We start from the raw sequence: 17,942 nt of genomic DNA, 5'->3' as shown, positions 1-17,942 counted from the left end.
GAAAACACATTATTATTTCAGTACTTATAAATTTGTTAAGATTTGTCTTATGACCCAGAATATTATCTGTTTTGATATACTGTGGACACTTTGAAAGAATGTATATTCTGCTTTTGGGTGGAGTGTTCTGTAAATGCTGATCAGATCCTGTTGGCTGATGGTATTGATTTCCTCTCAGTTCTTGTGGATTTTCTGTCTAGTTTTATTATTGAGAGGGGGTATTGAAGTCTCCTAAGTATAATTGTGGATCTGTTTCTCCTTTCAGTTCTGTCGTGTTTTTGCTTCACATATTGGCAGCTCTTTTGTTTGTTGCATACACGTTAGGGATTGAAATTTGTTTTGGTGGACTGACCCTCTTGTCAATTGTGTAATAGTGGGATTATATAATGTCCTTCTCTGTCTCCGCTGTCCCTGGTCTTTTTTTTTTTTTTTTTTTTGCTCGGAAGTTTATTTTACCTGACATTAATATAGCCACCCCTGCTTTCCTTTGATTAATGTTCACATGATACATCTTTTTCCATCGTTTTACTTTCAACCTTCCTATCTTGGTATATTTGAAGTGAGTTTCTTGTAGACAGCATGTAGTTGAGTCATGTTTTTAAATCTACTTTGCCAATCTCTGTTTTACAGTTGGTGTATTTAGACCATTCATATTTAATGTGATAATTTGTATATTAGGGCCTAAGTCTGCCATTTCGTTTTTAATTTTTCATTTATTCTCTGTTTTTAGTTTCTGTTTACATTTTTTGCAGCTTCCAGTGGGTTACTTGTACATCCTTTAGAATTTTGTTTGGTTTATCTATTGTGTTTTTGAATGTACTTAGTATAGCTTTTTTGGTTGCTTTATGTATTACATTAATACATAAAGTTTGAGTGAAGTATAAAAACGTTGCCTTCCTTTATGTCACTATCATCTCCCGCTTACAATACAATTATCTTAAATATTTTCTCTACATACCTTTAGTGCTACATAAGAAAATATTGTAATTTTTGCATTAATCATCAAACATATTTTAGGAAACTAAAGAAGGAAAGTCTGTTTTATTTACCCATAATGTTGCCTACTGTGGTATTTCCTCTTTCCTGTTATTTCAAGATTCTTTCCTTCTTTAGTAATTTCCTTTCTGTTTAGAGAACTTGTTTTTTGCCATTATTTTAAATAGATCTGCTGGTTACAAATTTCTTCTCTTAGTTTTTCTTCATCTGAGAGTGTCTTGATTGCTCTTTTATTCTCAAAGGATGTTTTCACTGGATATAGGATGTTGGGTAGACAGTGTTCTTTTTTTTTAGCCTGTGAGAAATGTGGTGCCCCTTCCTCATAGCTTTCAGGATTTTTGATGAGCAATTACTTTTATTCAAATTGCTTGCCCGTAAAGTGTCATTTTTCTCTGGCCACTTCCAAGATATTTTCTTTATTTTTATCGTTAGCTTATAGAAGTTTGAATATGGTATGTGTTGGTGTGATTTTGTTTGGGTTTTCTATTTGGGGTTTGCTCAGCTTCATGAATCTGCAGTGTACATCTCACCAAATTTAGGAAGTTTTCAACCATTATTTCCTGAAATGCTTTTTGAACCCCACTCCTTTTCTCCTCTTTTTCTAGAACCCCCATGTCACACATGTTAGATCATGTTGTATAGTCCCACAAAGAATGAGGCTTTGTTCATTTTTTTTCAGTCCACTTTTTCTTTTGTTCAGGTTGGATAATTTCTATTGTTCTACCTCCAGTTCATTGATCATTTCTCTGCCTCTTCTATTTTGTTGTTGAGATGATTCATTAAGTTTTTAAATTCTGGTTATTGTACATTTCAGTTCTAAATTTTTTTTTATTTCTCCTATTTCTTTGCTGAGACTGTGTTTTTTCATTTGTTTCCAGCATGTTTGTTATTGTTCACTGAAGCATTTTTATGGTGGCTGCTTTAAGATCTTTCTTAGCGAATTCTACTGTCTGTGTTGTCTTAGTGTTGGTGTCTATTAATTGTTTTTCAGTTTGAGATCTTTGTGGTTTAGTGTGCCAAGGGATTTTTTAGTGAGATGCAAGCATTTTGGGTATGATGTAATTTCAGCATCCTGTTGTGGCTGACGCAGCTCCTGCAGGTCAAGCAGGGTGTGCACCTCCCTACAGGCAGGTGGGGTGGAAGTCCAGGCTCTCACTCAGCCTTTGTGACACCTGAGGGAGGGTGGGTGGCTGGGTGGGGGCTCCTTCTTGTTGCCAGGCAAGGATGGGAGTCCAGCTCCCCTCGTGGCCCCCTTGATGCCCCTGGGGTTGGGACATTCTCATTATTGCTGGGTAGGTGAAAGTCTGGACTCCCGCTTGACCTCCTCTGACACCCCCCAGCATGGAGGGGGACAGGCACGCTCTTACTACTGGGTGAGGATAAGAGGCCAGGCTCCCCATATGGTCTCTGCTGACTCCGTGAGGCTTCGGGGGTGACTAGGCTCCCCACCTGGTCTCCACTGACTCCATGAGGCTTTGGGGGTGACATCTTAGGTTTCCCTGTGGTCTCTGCTGACTCCTTGGGGGTGAGGGTGGGTGTCTTTACCAACCAGTGGGAGTGAAAGCTCTAGTGCCCACTGGTGTTGTCTGACACCACCCCGCAGGGGACTCGGGGATCCTTGTTACAGGCTGGTGAGGGTGGGGGGTCCTTGCTGACATGGTGGGTGGAGCCGAGGTCTGGTGTCTGGGGGGAGCAGGGCGATTCCTGTCGAAAGGTCTTTCCTCATGTTGGGCTGACCCTTCCCTGGGTCTTAGGCCAGAGAGAGCTGCTTCCATGGGCTCTTTTTTCTGCATCTGTTGTCTTTTCCAGCCTGCTGCCTTCTTCAGTTTCAAAATATCTGAGGTGAAAAGAAAAGCCCCCAGGGAGCTCTGCGTGGCACAGTCTGCCCTTGCGTGGCACAGCTCCCCAGACCCCGAGGTCCTGGTCAGTCTGTCCTCCTCGCTCCTGCTTTCAGAGTCTTCCCAGGTGTTTATCTCAGTGTCTTGGGTAGGAGAAGAGCAGGGAGAAGCGTGTCAGCCCCATCTTCCTCAGTTTGCTTTAAAAACAGCTGTCCTGGAAGGGTGCCAGTGCCGATGGGCTGCAGGGATTCTGGCCTGCGGATGTGGAGCTGGGGCCTCAGGGGTCTTGGGCGGGACTCACTGGGCTCTGCCCACGGATGTCCTGAGGGCACTGCAGCCTCCTGAACCGTCTGCACCTCCGGGAATGATCAGGTCCCTCCCTGGTGTCCCAGGGACATCTCCAGTCCCTCCTGCCCCTGGCAGCTGCGAGAATCAGGAGAGATGTGGCCACCACTGGTGCCGCTCCTTCTGGTCATCGTAGCACAGCTTCCGCTGCCGAGATGGAGACAGGCTCCATGTGCAGGCTGCTGGGGGTTGCTCTGGGCGCGAAGCCCTGGGGATCAGCTCCTGGTCACCTGCTGTGGCTCTCCTCACCCTGCTCTGCCAGGCGAGACGTTCTGGCCCTCATGGGCGCCCTTCCGCTGTCTCAGCACCATGGGGGGGCAGCAAGCACCACCAAGCAGGGGACTCGGGAGCAGACACCGCAGGCCACACACAAGCAGGCCACCTGCCAGGTTCCGAGGGGTTCTTGGGAAATGGTGGGAACCCCCCTTCAGGCCTGTGCCAGGCTGTGGATTTCGGGGGGGCTATGGTGAGCACTGTGGCACCTGCTCCCGGGGCTGGCCTCTGACCGCTGTGCAGTGTTCAGGGTCAGCCTCTGAGCTGGAGGAGGGTGAGCCTGGGAGCAGGCGTCGGGGTGTAGGGTGCCAGTGTCCCAGCCAGGCCCTCCCCACCCGCCTCACCCAGCCTCTCTTTCCAGTTCCAGTTATACTCCGTGTACTTCCTGATCCTGTCCATCATCTACTTCTTGGGGGCCATGCTGGATGGCCTGCGGCACTGCCAGCGGGGCCACCACCCGCGGCAGCCCCCGGCCCAGGGCCTGAGGAGTGCCGCGGAGGAGAAGGCAGCACAGGCACTGAGCATGCAGGACAAGGGCCTCGGAGGCCTGCAGCCAGCCCAGAGCCCGCCGCTTTCCCCAGAAGACAGCCTGGGGGCTGTGGGGCCAGCCTCCCTGGAGCAGAGACAGAGCGACCCATACCTGGCCCCGGCCCCGGCCCCACAGGCAGCTGAATTCCTGAGCCCAGTGACAACCCCTTCCCCCTGCACTCTGTGCTCCGCCCAAGCCTCAGGCCCTGAGGCTGCAGATGAGACTTGTCCCCAGCTGGCTATCCATCCTCCTGGTGTCAGCAAGCTGGGTTTGCAGTGTCTTCCAAGCGACGGTGTTCAGAATGTGAACCAGTGACTCTCGGGCGCCCCTGTGGTAACTTTGCAGGTGGCCCTCGGTGCATCCCCATGACCCCTGCCTCGAGGGCCGCCTGCCTTAGCAATGGGGGCCTCCGCTTATCCTGCTAGCAGGCCCCCTAGGATTCCCCCTGCCCTGTGCCGCACTCTGGCGGTGGCCACAGGGTGCTGGCGACACTCAGGGCAGCTGCCTGGCCATGCTGTCCCTGCCCTGTGCCCCGCGGGCTTTGGTTGCTGGAAGAGGTGGGTGGTGGGCTTCTGCGTCCACCAGGCATCACTGGCTCATGCCCCTTGGGGGGTTTGAGACAAATCCTTTCTGCCCCCCAGGGCTAGTGAAGTGGCCTCTTAGATACCAGCTCAGGGGACACTGGCCCCACAGGAGTTGTGAGCCCTCTAGGGCAGGGTGGGAGCCGGGACCCTGAGGTGTAGCTGAGCTGTGACATTGCTGGTCATCCTTGGTGCTCTTGCTTTTTTGAAAGATGCTTTTTTTTTTTTTAACTGACGTAGAATGAAGAACTGCATGTGGCTTCTCTGTCTCTGTGGAAAAGCCATCTCAGGTTGGCGGCAGACACATTGTCATCAGAGGGGAGCAGCGGCTCTGGTCCTCGGAGCTGGTTCCTCTCTCCCACCCTAAGGGCAGCCCTCCATGGTCCTGTCTGTCCTTCTGAAGTGTGTCCATCCTGACCTGCGGGTCCTCAGCTGCTCCCACACTTGTGCCAGCCCGGAGGGGACTGGTCCCGGTCACCGCGGACGTGCTGGCCTTGGTATGTGCCAGGCTTGCCTGGGCTGGGCAGCCTTGGGGGGCTGCCTTTGTGGTGGGCGCTGGGGAAGTACGTCCCAGCGGCCTCAGGGTCTAAGGAGCGCTAGTGCCTTGCCCACAGGTGCGGGACCATCTGATGTGATGTGAACACTCTTCCCGCATACATTAAACACGCTTGTTAAGTGCGTGTGCGCAGGGCTTCTGATTCCGGGCCGGCCTGGCCTGGGGGTTGAGGGTCAGCAGTCGGCGAGGAGGCCAGGAGAGGCGTCCCAGCCTTCTTCCGCCTCCAGCCCACACGGGGCCTTGGTGCCCATGAGCTGAGCACCCCCACAACCCTAGTCAACGGCCCTATCCTGTGGGGCCTCTGCCACATCTCTGCGGCCCCGGGTGAATGGCTGGCTGCTCAGCAGCTCAGCACGGAGAGCTGGGGGGAGAATCTCTGGCTGGGGAGGGGCTGCTGGAGCTGCTGGACCCAGGGCTCTCCCGAGGTGGCTCAGGGGAGTAGGCATCGTGGGGTACCCTGGGTTGAGGCAGAGGCTGCACGTGGAAGATGGCCCGAGTCAGTGGATGGTGCCGGTCAGACAGGGCCGTGGTCCCGGGTGCATCCAGGGGCTCTGTCACGGCCGCCCTGGGGACCCTGCTGGGAGGGGTCTGCACCAGCCATTTCCTGGGCTGGTAGATCTAGCAGGATGTGATGGGTGGAGGTGGGCTGGGCCTGTGCCATGGGCGTCACTGGGGAGGCCCACACCGCCATCAGAATCCTCCTCCCAGCGCCTCCCCCACCTGAGGGCCTGCTCCCTCCGCAGCCTGCTCACTGCACCCACTGCCTGCCTGCCTCTGAGTCCTGCACTCACCCGGCCACCAGGACAGGGATGGCTGTCAGGATGTAGTGTTGCTGGGAGCAAGTCAGGTCCTGCTGTGAGGAGAGACCTGAGAGTGTTGGTGTGTGTCCACACACCCGTGCATGCCTGTGTACCTGTGCACACTATGGATGCTCCTGCACACCTGTGTATAACTGCACACCTGTGTATGCCCAGGCACACCCGTGTACAACTGCACGCCTGTGTATGCCCAGGCACACCTGTGTATAACTGTGCACACCCATGTATGCCCAGGCACACCTGTGTATAACTGCACACCTGTGTATGCCCAGGCACACCCGTGTACAACTGCACGCCTGTGTATGGCCATGCATGCATACCCCATGTAACCGTGCGTGCCTGTGCACACTCCGGATCTGCCAGTGGGGCAGTCCAGGGATAAAAGACTCCTGAGAACTCCTTTTGGAGAATTGTGTCTTTCCTGTGACAGTGAAGGCTGCTTGCAAACCAAGAGTCAGTGTAAAAGGTCACTTTTATTTGCCTGTCTGAATTGGCTTCACATCACATACAATTACAGAACCAGCCCCACCGGTTTCCTCGCAGTCCTGAGGCAGGTGCGTGTTGGCCGTGCTGTGGTCAGCCTGGCGCTGCCCTGAGTCCACTTGTCCCTCCACAGAACGAATGACTCTGGGGTTGATGTTGCCGGATCTCAGGGGTGGCTGTGACTGACAGAGGACCTTGTCGCACCTCGTGGCTGCTTTGTTCACCCGCAGGGCGGCCTGTGTGCACCCCGGGGGTCCCCTTCAGTCCCAAGGAGGGCAAGGATATGGGTTTCCTAGGAGACAGCCAATGACTGTCCTGCATCTGGAGCCAGCCTGTCCATGGGCAGTGCACAGATGACAGCCCTCCCTCACTGCCCTGTGTGCTGGCTGCCGCATGTCCTGTGCCAGCCTTAGCCTCTTTGATGTGGCCTTGTTCCATCCTGGCACTCAGCTGGACAAGTGCTGGCTGAGCCACGTCCCAGCCAGGGGCATGAGATGGGGGCCCTGGATGGCAGGCTGCCAGACCCCAACTCATGGGTCCCTTGAATCTCCCAGCTTGGACTCGGCCAGGGTGGAGCTGTCTGCTTTGGATGTATCTCATGGCTCATTTGGGAGGCCAGCCCCAGGCTGCGGTGCGTGGTGTTGGAGGACAGGCCAGAGCTGGGGGTCACAGTGCGCCTCTGAGCTTGGAAACCTGCTTCAGCCTGGGGTTGCTGTGGAGAATGGCCCAGAGCTGAGCAGAAGGGGCTCCCCCTAGCCCCAGGGACCTGAGCCTCCCTCCCATCTACTGCAGGGCGAGCACACACCCTGGAGGAGCCCAGATGGCCTTGTGCTGACTGTGGCCTCAGCTCCCATTGCCTCACGGGGCCTGTCTGCTAACAGGTCTGGGTTTTGTGCACAGAACGGTGCTGCTAGGTGGGAGATGAAGTCAGCACCTGCCGGGGCGAGCACGGCTTCCCAAAGCAGGAAATCCTGGAGAAATCGAGCCGTGGTCTGATCAGGCCAAGAGGTTGCACAGGGCATGATACTGCACCCTGCCTGACCCAGCTGCGCTCACAGGTCAGGGGAGAGTTGGGGCAGGTGAATGTCAGCATCAGGCTTCTGTTTTAAACTTTTAAAAAAATACACTCTTTGGCTTCCTTTTATTTCTTGAGGATTACATGAAACGTGAACTATACAGGAAAGTATGGCAGCCAGGTCCTGGGGCCAGGGGCTGGCCGGCCGCTCCCTGCCCACGGTGGGGGCTTCCTCCAAGCCGCCCGTCCTCTCCGGCCATCCGCATCCAGGCGGCGGCTACTTGGAGGCAGTCATGAAGCTGTTCTCAATGCAGAGCACGATGTAGGCGTGATGGCAGCTCGCGGCACTCTGCCCCAGGAGCCTGCCCCCCAGCAGCGAGGAGGCCTGGCCCGTGGCCGAGGGAGCCTCCGTCCGCCACGTCTCACAGTAGCTCTCGGTCAGCCTGCGCCCGTTGGGGTCCGAGCCATGCCACACGCTCTTCTGGGGCCTGTAAGACGCGCCGGGCCATCAGTCAAACCCAGACCTGCTCTGCTTAGGGCAGAGGCCGCTCCCCGGGCAGGAAAGGTGGAGGCAGGAGGCCAGCCCTGGGGTTACCAGGGGGCTGCAGAGGCTCCCACAACCTGGAGGGCCACATGGCCTCCCTGCTGGCTGCCTGTGGAGGGGGCTGCATCTCCCAGACTGCCCCCCCCATGCTGCTTCTGCCAGACACACCCACGGCAGAGGAGAGAGGGGCCAGGGCTTGGCCTGGCTGGGTGAACCTGGCCCTCATGCCTGCTGAGCAGAGGCTTCCTGAGGCTGCCTCGCTAGGAACCAGCTCCGCCTCCCGGGCTCCTGGCTTCAGGCCTTCCCTGGGGCCCAGCCCCGCCCACAGAACTCCTGTCAGAGACCCTTGGCAGGTGCATCTCCGTTACAGCAGATGGCCAGGCACTGCTGGGGACACGCTGTGTGGCACCCCGAGACACCCCTAAATGCATGAATGTTGGAAGAATCGGGGTACTCACGTGGGGAGACACCCCTAAATGCATGAGTGTTGGAAGAATCGGGGTACTCACGTGGGGAGGGCACAGCGACATTTGGGACGAAGCGTTCTTCTAGATACCCTGGAAATTTCTGTCAACATTTTAAGGGCACACATGCTCGGACTCCGTGTTGCCCTTTGAGTTTATTCTCGGTGAATAAACTCGCTGCGCTGCTTACATGGCTGACCACGGGCTTGGTGACATCCGGGAGGCATGGAGTCTATCTATCCGCCATGAGCAGAGGGCCGGGGGCACCTTCGGGGCCTTCTTACAACTACCTGGCTCTCAAACCCATTGCTAATGATGACTTCTCAGAGCAGTTCTCATTTTCTCAATGCTCTTCTGGATTTTGTAATTTTAAAGTAATGAGCATGTATAAGATTTGTCCAAAAACGGGGGGAAACTGCGGATAGGAGCCCGCCCGCCTTCCCTGGCCGGGGCTCTCAGAGCTGCTCACACAGCACTGGGAACCTACCAGGTGGGGTGCCTCAGGACGTCCTTGCCATCAAAGGAGAAGATGCGTGCCCCGGGCTTCAGCGGACCCTCAGAGCCTGAGAACAGAGCCTCCCAGCTGGGAAACAGCAGCTCGTCCTGGAAGAGAAACCGTGTGTGTATGTGTGTGTGGTGTGTGGGTGTGGGGGTGTGTGGTGTGTATGTGGGGGTGTGTGGAGGTGTGTGGTGTGTATGTGGGGGTGTGGATGTCTGTGTGGGGTGTGTGTGGGGGGGTTGTGGGTGTGTGGGGGGTGTGGATGTGTGGGGGGGTGTGTTGTGTGTGTGGGGTGTTTGGGGGTGTGTGTGTGTGGGTGTGTGTTTTTTTGGGGGGTGGGGTTCTGCAGCCCCTGGGCATGTCCCGCCAGGGAACAAGCGCAGGGGAGCCAGGCCTGGCCAGGCAGCCTCTGCAGACCCCAAGAGGCCTTGGCTAAGGCAGGGGACCCTGTCCCCTAACGCCAGGCTGTGAGGGTGGGGAGTGCCAGGCCGCAGCCGCCCGCTCCCAGCCCTGGGTCTCTGACCCCTCTGCTGTTGGTTCTGGGGAATGTGGGTGCTCCCCGGGGCACCCAGAAGCCACAGCCCAGTGCACGAAAAGGGGCCACAGAATAAAGCCACATGGGTGCTGTGGCAGAGGGGCCACCAGCCCGGGTGGCACTAGAGGCCCAAAGGACGGTTCCTGATTCCAGGCTTGTATGTGAGCCCTATCACCTGTGTGGACACTTGGTCCAGCAGCATGGGACCCTCTGAGGGGCACTGCCGGGGGAGCGGGGGTCAGGGGGCCATGAGGGGGGGCCCGCATGGGATGCCCTGTGGGAGGTGGCAGTGCCCAGGGATGCAGAGGCCTGGCCTGAGCCTGGAGGGGTGTGACCCACCTGGAGCCTGCCCTGAAGTCACCAGCCTGGGCGCCAGTGTCTGTACCATGGTGGCCTCCAGAGGCCCTAGAGGGGAGCTCCCCCGCTGGGAGTTCACCCCAGAGGTCAAGTGGGGGCCGAGGAGCCCGCGCCCTCAGGACTGGACTGACCCACCTTGAGGTTGACGATGGGCACGGCCGCGCGGTCGGCACGGCGCACGATGCTGTACAGGTCCTGCAGGCGCGAGGACAGGAAGGCGCGGAAGGTGCCCGCCAGCCCCACGGCCCGCGCCTGCTGGAAGCACTGGAAGTCGGCCCCGCGGATGCCCCGCATGCTGCCTGACAGGGGGCTGTTGAGCGCAACCAGGTGGAGCTGCGGGGAGAGGGGCGCGTCACGGGCTGTGTCCCACGCTGCCCCCTGCACCCAGGCCCCGGGCGCACCACCCCGGCCCCGCACCTGTGTGGACAGGCACGGCCAAGGGGGGCTGAGCGGGAAGCGCGCAAGTGACACACTGAGGGGCCCAGGCAGCAGCCCCCATACGCTGCCAGGTCAGAGCAGCCCTGGGCCATGTGGGTGCCCCCACCTACCGCTGTAGGCAGAGATAGGCCGGTTCCTCAAGAATGTGACAGGGACTGGACTTTCATGACCACTGCTTGGCCACCAGAGGGCAAGTCCCAGGCCCAGCCAAGCCGCCCCGAGTGGCCCTGAGCCGCCAGACCCGCACCCATGGCCGAAGCCTGGGACCCCCAGCAGCTCTGCAGGGGCTGGGCCCTCTTCGCTGCCGAGAGCCGAGGGGCTAGATGGAGCCGAGCCCACTTTGGGGGGTACTCACCACGGGCTGGAAGTCGCGGTGGGTGTGGGCGGGTGGGCTTGTGGGTTGCGCCGGCCGCAGGTGCACGTAGGAGCTGTGGTGTGGGGCTCCGGGGTAGGGCTGGGGCTCGGGCAGGCGAGGGGGGCTGGCCAGGATGTCATCTGCCCGCCAGGGCCGCGCGGTGGGGTGGGGGTGCTCCCGCCGCGGGTAGGGGTTGCTGTCGTGCAGCTGCACCATGGGGGGCTGCAAGGCGGCCACTTCATTGTCCTGCCGGTGGGAGACGTGGGGCCTGTCGGCGGGGGGACCCTCCGGGTGCCCCTCCTCCATCTGTGTCCTCCTCTGGGCTGGGTGAGAGGGGCTGGGCTCTGAGCTGGCAAGCAGGGAGCTGCGCCCCCGACTCTGGGGCTGCCCTGGGGGTGTGGGCAGCAGCAAGGGTGGGGAGTCCTGCCTGCCGTGGCGCCGGATCGCAGGTCACCTCTGCTCAGGCCCCACAGACCCAGCCGTGCTCAGAAGCCGTGGCCCTCACTCACCACGTGCCCTGACCTGCCCTCTCCTTTGCCGCGGCTCCAATTCAGGGCCCCTGACCTCAGCACGGCGACCTTCGACCTTCTAGTCTCCCAGGGCCTTTCTCTGTCTCCCTCAGAGGTGACCTCCACCCTAGAAATCCCAGCCCCCAGACCTGCACCCCAGTCCGGATGCCCCTATTGATTCTGCACCTTTCCCCACAGCCCTCAGCCCCTCCTGACCCAGCTGCCATTGCCATCCACCTGCACCCCGTCCACATGGCTGTCCCCACTGTCCGCTCCACAGGGCCAGGCTGTGTGTTACCCAGGGCAATATCCATGGCCACCCGGCACACAGGAGGGGCCATGACTATTGACGGGCTGAATGAAAGAATGAATCAGCAAATGAGTGAGAGCAGACTGGGCTGAACCCTGTGAGGAGACAGGCCGCTGCAGAGCCCCTGACACTGCTCCACATCAGGCCTCACTCCTGAGCCAATTAAGGAATCATGACCTCTACTCAAGGAGGGGCCGACAGCAGCTGGACGCAACACTTAGGAAAACGAAAATATTTCTACCCATCCATCCACCCACCCATCTATCCACTCACCCACCTGTCCACCATCCATCCACTCACCCACTTGTCCACCATCCATCTGCCCATCTATCCACTCACCCACCTGTCCAGCAGCCACCCATCTACCTACCCATCCACTCACCCACTTACCCACTATCCACCCACCCATTCATACACTCACCCACCTGTCCACCATCCATCCATCTCCCCAGCTACCTACCTATCCACTCACCCACCTGTCCATCCACCCACCCACCCGTCCACTCACCCGCCTGTCCACCATCTACTTATCCATCCACCTCCCCATCTACCTACATATCCGCTCACCCACCTGTCCATCCACCCACCCACCCGTCCACTCACCCGCCTGACCGCCATCCATCCACTCACCCACCTGTCCACCATCTACTCATCCATCCACCTCCCCATCTACCTACGTATCCACTCACCCACCTGTCCATCCACCCACCCACCCGTCCACTCACCCGCCTGACCGCCATCCATCCACTCACCCACCTGTCCACCATCTACTCATCCATCCACCTCCCCATCTACCTACATATCCACTCACCCACCTGTCCATCCACCCATCCATCCATCCACCTCCCCATCTACCTACGTATCCGCTCACCCACCTGTCCATCCACCCATCCATCCATCCACCTCCCCATCTACCTACGTATCCGCTCACCCACCTGTCCATCCACCCATCCATCCATCCACCTCCCCATCTACCTACATATCCACTCACCCACCTGTCCATCCACCCATCCATCCATCCACCTCCCCATCTACCTACGTATCCGCTCACCCACCTGTCCATCCACCCATCCATCCATCCACCTCCCCACTGATTCACCCACCCAGTCACCCACCACTCTAGAGATATCCCTTGTGTCTGGCACTTTGGGTGAGGGAAGGCAAAGACACAAGATGTGGATTTTGGCCCCAAGGATTTTGACCTTGAGGAGGGCAATGAGCGGCAGACACAACTGGGAAAGTTGAGGGATGAGAGGGGCTCCCTCGTGAGGCCAGCAGCTGAGACGGAGGTAGTGGGGGACCTGCACTGAGACGGAGGTACTGGGGGGCCAGCGCTGAGACAAGAGGTAGTGGGGTGTCCTGCACCAGTTTCTGCAGCAGGGGCTGATGGTGAACCACATGTTCAGCTCCAGAACTCCAAAGGACCACGTGTTGTTCCTCAAACGGGACAGCACATACCCCCTCATGTCCTGACCACCCACCAGTCTCAACAGAAAAAATGCTCCTTACCGTCCCTCGTGGGAGTGGTGTCCGGGCCTCCAGCTGGAAGAAAGCAGCAGGGTCACCCAGGACCTGCGGCTGGGCCTGAGCCAGGGTGCCCTCCCTGCCCAGCACCCGCCTCTCCCGCCCCAGCACCTGGCCCTCCCAGCCCACAGGAGGGTGCCCTCCCTGCCCAGCACCTGCCCCTCCAAGCCTGTGCCAGGGTACGCTCCCTGCCCAGCACCCGGCCCTCCCAGTCCACAGCAGGGAGCCCTCCCTGCCCAGCACCCGGCCCTGCCAGCCCACAGGAGGGTGCCCTCCCTGCCCAGCACCCGCCTCTCCCTCCCCAGCACCCGGTGCTGCCAGCCCACAGCAGGGTGCCCTCCCTGCCCAGCATCCGGCCCTCCCAGTCCACAGCAGGTTGCCCTCCCTGCCCAGCACCCACCTCTCCCTCCCCAACACCCGGCCCGCCCAGCCCACAGGAGGGTGCCCTCCCTGCCCAGCACCCGCCTCTCCCTCCCCAACACCCGGCCCTCCCAGCCCACAGGAGGGTGCCCTCCCTGCCCAGCACCCGGCCCTCCCAGTCCACAGCCGGTTGCCCTCCCTGCCCAGCACCCACCTCTCCCTGCCCAGCACCCGGCCCTCCCAGTCCACAGCAGGTTGCCCTCCCTGCCCAGCACCCAGCCCTCCCAGCACGCGTTTGCTAGACCATCCCCTGCCTCCTCCTGTCAGGACCAAAGCCCCTGAAAGTTAGGATGGGGCTGCATCCGGGTGCCTACAAGCACACCTGGCACACAGTGGGCACCAGCTCAGCATCTGCTATGAGACTGGCAGCCTCTCCCTGGCCAGATGAAGGGACTGGAGTGGGATTCACTGTCTGGGGTGCTGCAGGGGCTGGCCAGGCCCAGGAGGGGGCCGGTGGCGAGAGGGAGGGAGGGCTCCAGAGGGAAGGTGGGAGGGCTCCAGGAGTCAGGGCTGTGTCAGTGTGCAGTGTTCTGCCATGGAGGCTCCCACGGACGTCACAGGCCGTTTCAGCGGCATGGGGCTTCTACCAGTCCTCACCTTTGCCACACGAAGGTAAACCTTCCCGGGGCCCTGCAAGCATGGCCGCGCCCACCTGGATCAGAGCGGCCGCTCCTGCCACCCAGACCATTTTGGGAAAGCAGGAAAGGGGCTGGTCTGTCCTGGAAGGGGCAATCCCAGGTGTGTCTGAGGAGCCAGGCTGGTGAGCAAGGCCCGTGCTAAGCGGAGAGGATGCATTTCATCCCACCTTGGTGTTTATAATGCGGGGTGCAGAGCCACGGGACAGCCTGCACCCCAGCCAGGGGCCGTGCTGTGGACGTCACGTGGCCCTGGAGGGCCTGAGCCCCCCTGCCGCCTCGTCCCGTCAGGCGCCTTGTCTTATTATCGGGTGTGTGAGGTGACATTTATCTTTGTAAAGGTTCACTGTGACATGACCCACCAGGAGCCCCTCACACGCCATGTGTTCATCCACTTTCAGAAGCTTGAGCTCACTTTTCTCTAAACCCAAAACTGCTCACAAAAGTATTTTACTAAACTTTACCAAAAGTTTGAAACTTTAAGAAGTGCTGGCTGCCACCTGCCCCCATCCCTGTCCGGGGCCTGAGCCTCTCGCCTTCCTTAAGCCCCAGGAGGCGGCTTCGGCCCTTCCACGGGTCCAGAACCCGTCACACAGGGCGCTCACCTGGACCTTCCGGAACCCGTTCCGCACGCGGACGTAGAGCTCCTCCTGCTCGGCCACGAAGAGGAGCCAGCCCTCGGGAACCTCGTGCACCTGGCCCAGCATGGCCTGGCGCGTAGCCCAGAGCCTCACCTGCTGGGACCAAATGCAGAGGTGTGGGGCTTGGCGGGGAGGGCGGGGGGCAGGGGCAGAAGGAAGGAATGCCCGTTTCAGGGTACTGGGCAGAGGCCGCAGGGCTTTGGACAGGTGTGGACTGAGGCAGCTGCCCCCATGAGCACCATGGGGACCCCTGCCTGCCTCCAGCTCCTCAGCCTCCGTGGACAGTGTACGGGCCCTGGGCACTTCCCAGCTGGTGGTCGTCCTCCTGGGTCCACCTGATTCCCCCATGGCCTGGCCCCGCTTCCACCCTGGAAACCGCATCTTGGCCTCCTGTATATCTCCCTGTGGGGTCCGTGGGATAGTGTCTCTGAGGGGCAGGGGCTGCAGAACCAGCCAGGGCACGGGACGCAGGTGCCCAGCCAGCTGCCCAGATACTTACCCCTGAGGAGGCGCCCATGGTTCCAGGGGGCCCAGGGGGCCCAGGGGGGCCCGGAGGGCCGGGAACGCTGATAGCTGCAGGAGAGAAACCAAGGTGGGAACACGAAGCCACACGAGGCGGCCTCTGCCCGGGGCCCACTCCCCACTGACTTACTCTGCCTGTGAGGGCCAGGAAATGAAGGGGGCCCTGGGGGGCCGGGGGGGCCTGGGGGGCCGGGAGGGCCCTGGCGCCCCTCGTAGCCGATGCCGGGGGGTCCCTGAGGTCCATGTGGGCCGGGCTGGCCCCGGATGCTCTCTCCCTTGGGACCCTACGGACGGCGACAAGAGACGCTTCCTGGTTACCTCGTGCCCTGGACTGGGGGTGGGCAAGCTTGTGGGGCTGGGGCTGCCCGGGGCTGGGGCTGCCCGGGGATGGGGGCGGGCAAGCTTGTGGGGCTGGGGCTGCAGCTGCCAAGACCCCCTTGGCGAGCGCAGCCTCTGAGTCACCGGTCCCCTCCCTGCCCACGCCATAGCCTGAGAAACCCCCACACCATCACCCCTTCTTCCCTGGGGGTGCGATCCCGGGGGAGAGACCAGCAGAGACCAGAGACCTGACAACAGTGTGGGCCCCCAGGCAGTAGCTGGGGCCCATGGCTCTCTGGAGTCTTTCAGGACTGATGGACCTAAACCCTGATCTGACCGGGCCCAGGAGCAGAGGTGGATGCACGTGGTCCCAGCAGGAGGGCAGGCCATGGAACTGCAGGGGGATGGGGGGTGTCCGGGGTCAGTGCACCCACACCCATGCGGCCTGCTGCGTCCCCACACAGGGACAGGGACATGTCGGGGCTGCTGAGCTTGCAGGGGCAGCTCCGGCCTTGGCAGGTGTCGGTGGCCGGGCTGGAACTGCCCTCAGCTCCTGCACCCAGACCCCTGGGACATGGGCTCTGCCTGCACAGGCTGGGACTTACTGGAATCCCGGGGTAGCCACGTGGGCCTGGGGGGCCGGGGGGGCCTGGCAGGCTGGAGCCGAAGAAACCGCCGCCCCCGGGCTCCCCCCTTTCGCCTTTCTGTCCTGCATCACCTCGGTCTCCCTTCTCCCCCTGTGGACGGAAACACTTGTTACACGGGAGCCCTGAACCCCTACAAGCCACAGGTGGCCTCCCATCCCCCCGAGCCAGGGCTGGGCAGTCAGAAGCTTCCGGAGCCCAGGCCTGGGAGCTGCTGGCTGCATAGAATAGGGCTAGACTCCCCACCTCCCACTGCATCAGCCGAGTCCCCCAGAAACTGAGCCGGGGACAGGAACGTCCTGAGGGACGCCCTCGACACCCTCTGGAGCCAGCGCCCCTCGCAGGGCTGAACAGGAAGGGGGCTTGGGCCGGATGGGGCGAGGAATTGGGAGCAGCCACCCAGCGGGATGTACAGGACCTTGGGGGCCCCCAACCCCACAGGGAGGTCACCCACCTTCATTTCAGCCTCCAACTGAAGAAAGTCAAACGGAAACTGCCCTGCAAGAGAGAGACAGGCGGGGTCCCGCTGAGGTGGTGTCTGACGGCGCCGGGTTCCCTCTGCAGCCCCCAGCACTGGTGGGTTTGCCTGAGGCCCTTCTAGCCATTTCGCGGTAGAGATCGCGTATTTCATTAGGTTCTTCCTAGTTAACCGATACTTTCTGATGTTTTTGTTAATGGTGCCTTTTTATTTTTATTTTTTTAAATTTTTTTATTTATTATTATACTTTAAGTTTTAGGGTACATGTGCACAATGTGCAGGTTAGTTACATATGTATACATTGGCCATGCTGGTGTGCTGCACCCACTAACTCGTCATCTGGCATTAGGTATATCTCCCAGTGCTATCCCTCCCCCCTCCCCACAACAGTCCCCAGAGTGTGATGTTTCCCTTCCTGTGTCCATGTGTTCTCATTGTTCAATTCCCACCTATGAGTGAGAATATGCGGTATTTGGTTTTTTGTTCTTGTGATAGTTTACTGAGAATGATGATTTCCAGCTTCATCCATGTCCCTACAAAGGACATGAACTCATCATTTTTTATGGCTGCATAGTATTCCATGGTGTATATGTGCCACAAACAACCCCATCAAAAAGTGGGCAAAGGACATGAACAGACACTTCTCAAAAGAAGACATTTATGCAGCCAAAAATCACATGAAAAAATGCTCACCATCACTGGCCATCAGAGAAATGCAAATCAAAACCACAATGAGATACCATCTCACACCAGTTAGAATGGCAATCGTCAAAAAGTAAGGAAACAACAGGTGCCGGAGAGGATGTGGAGAAATAGACTTTTACACTGTTGGTGGGACTGTAAACTAGTTCAACCATTGTGGAAGTCAGTGTGGCGATTCCTCAGGGATCTAGAACTGGAAATACCATTTGACCCAGCCATCCCATTACTGGGTATATACCCAAAGGACTATAAATCATGTTGCTATAAAGACACATGCACACGTATGTTTATTGCGACATTATTCACAATGGTGCCTTTTTAAAACTTCATTTTTAATTGCTTAGGACTCGGTGGTGGTTTTTCTAGACTGCCCTTCCATCTGGTGACCTCGGTACATTGACTTACTCATCCTGAGAGTTCACCTGCAGATCCACTTGTGGGGCTTACGTGGGAGACGTGCTGAGAAAAGAGCAACGTGCTTCCTTCCTCCCAGCGTCCTGCCCTTCCTGTCTCTCCTCTGCCTCCTCCCAGGGTGGGCAGGCAGCCGTGTCTTGGCCCTGACTTGAGGGTCCCTCCACCCCCTCCAAGGGTGAAGCTGTGGCAGTTCCAGGTG

The 17,942-nt window shown here is 58.6% G+C and overlaps 2 protein-coding genes across 24 annotated transcripts in view; one reads left to right on the top strand and one right to left on the bottom strand.

Moving 5' to 3' along the window:
• SLC19A1 (solute carrier family 19 member 1) overlaps positions 1-6,336 on the top strand; it is a 48,334-nt gene extending 41,998 nt beyond the window's left edge. For 9 of the 11 annotated variants that reach the window (XM_031005105.3, XM_031005108.3, XM_055373742.2 and 6 more), the window contains one exon: positions 3,814-6,336. In XM_031005105.3, the coding sequence (XP_030860965.2) occupies positions 3,814-4,296 (483 nt within the window). In that variant the 3' untranslated portion in view covers positions 4,297-6,336. The remainder of the gene's footprint in view (positions 1-3,813) is intronic. The other 2 variants (XM_031005107.3, XM_063702772.1) reach the window with 1 other exon arrangement.
• Positions 6,337-6,390: 54 nt separating this feature from the next.
• The window catches only part of COL18A1 (collagen type XVIII alpha 1 chain), a 111,333-nt gene continuing 99,781 nt past the window's right edge, over positions 6,391-17,942 (bottom strand). For 6 of the 13 annotated variants that reach the window (XM_055373738.2, XM_063702767.1, XM_063702769.1 and 3 more), the window contains 10 exons: positions 16,604-16,647; positions 16,111-16,242; positions 15,318-15,471; positions 15,165-15,238; positions 14,630-14,758; positions 12,955-12,987; positions 10,627-10,872; positions 9,969-10,166; positions 8,930-9,045; positions 6,391-7,922 (listed from right to left, as the gene is read on the bottom strand). In XM_055373738.2, the coding sequence (XP_055229713.1) occupies positions 7,712-7,922; positions 8,930-9,045; positions 9,969-10,166; positions 10,627-10,872; positions 12,955-12,987; positions 14,630-14,758; positions 15,165-15,238; positions 15,318-15,471; positions 16,111-16,242; positions 16,604-16,647 (1,337 nt within the window). In that variant the 3' untranslated portion in view covers positions 6,391-7,711. Of the gene's footprint in view, positions 7,923-8,929; positions 9,046-9,968; positions 10,167-10,626; positions 10,873-12,954; positions 12,988-14,626; positions 14,762-15,164; positions 15,239-15,317; positions 15,472-16,110; positions 16,243-16,603; positions 16,648-17,942 lie in introns of those variants that run through there. The other 7 variants (XM_055373739.2, XM_055373737.2, XM_055373740.2 and 4 more) reach the window with 3 other exon arrangements.

The sequence above is a fragment of the Gorilla gorilla genome, chromosome 22 (genome assembly GCF_029281585.2).
Source record: "Gorilla gorilla gorilla isolate KB3781 chromosome 22, NHGRI_mGorGor1-v2.1_pri, whole genome shotgun sequence".
In the NCBI taxonomy this organism is placed as follows: Eukaryota; Metazoa; Chordata; class Mammalia; order Primates; family Hominidae; genus Gorilla; species Gorilla gorilla.
Note: the sequence above shows the minus strand (reverse complement) of the source record. Positions and strands in the feature narration are given on the sequence as shown.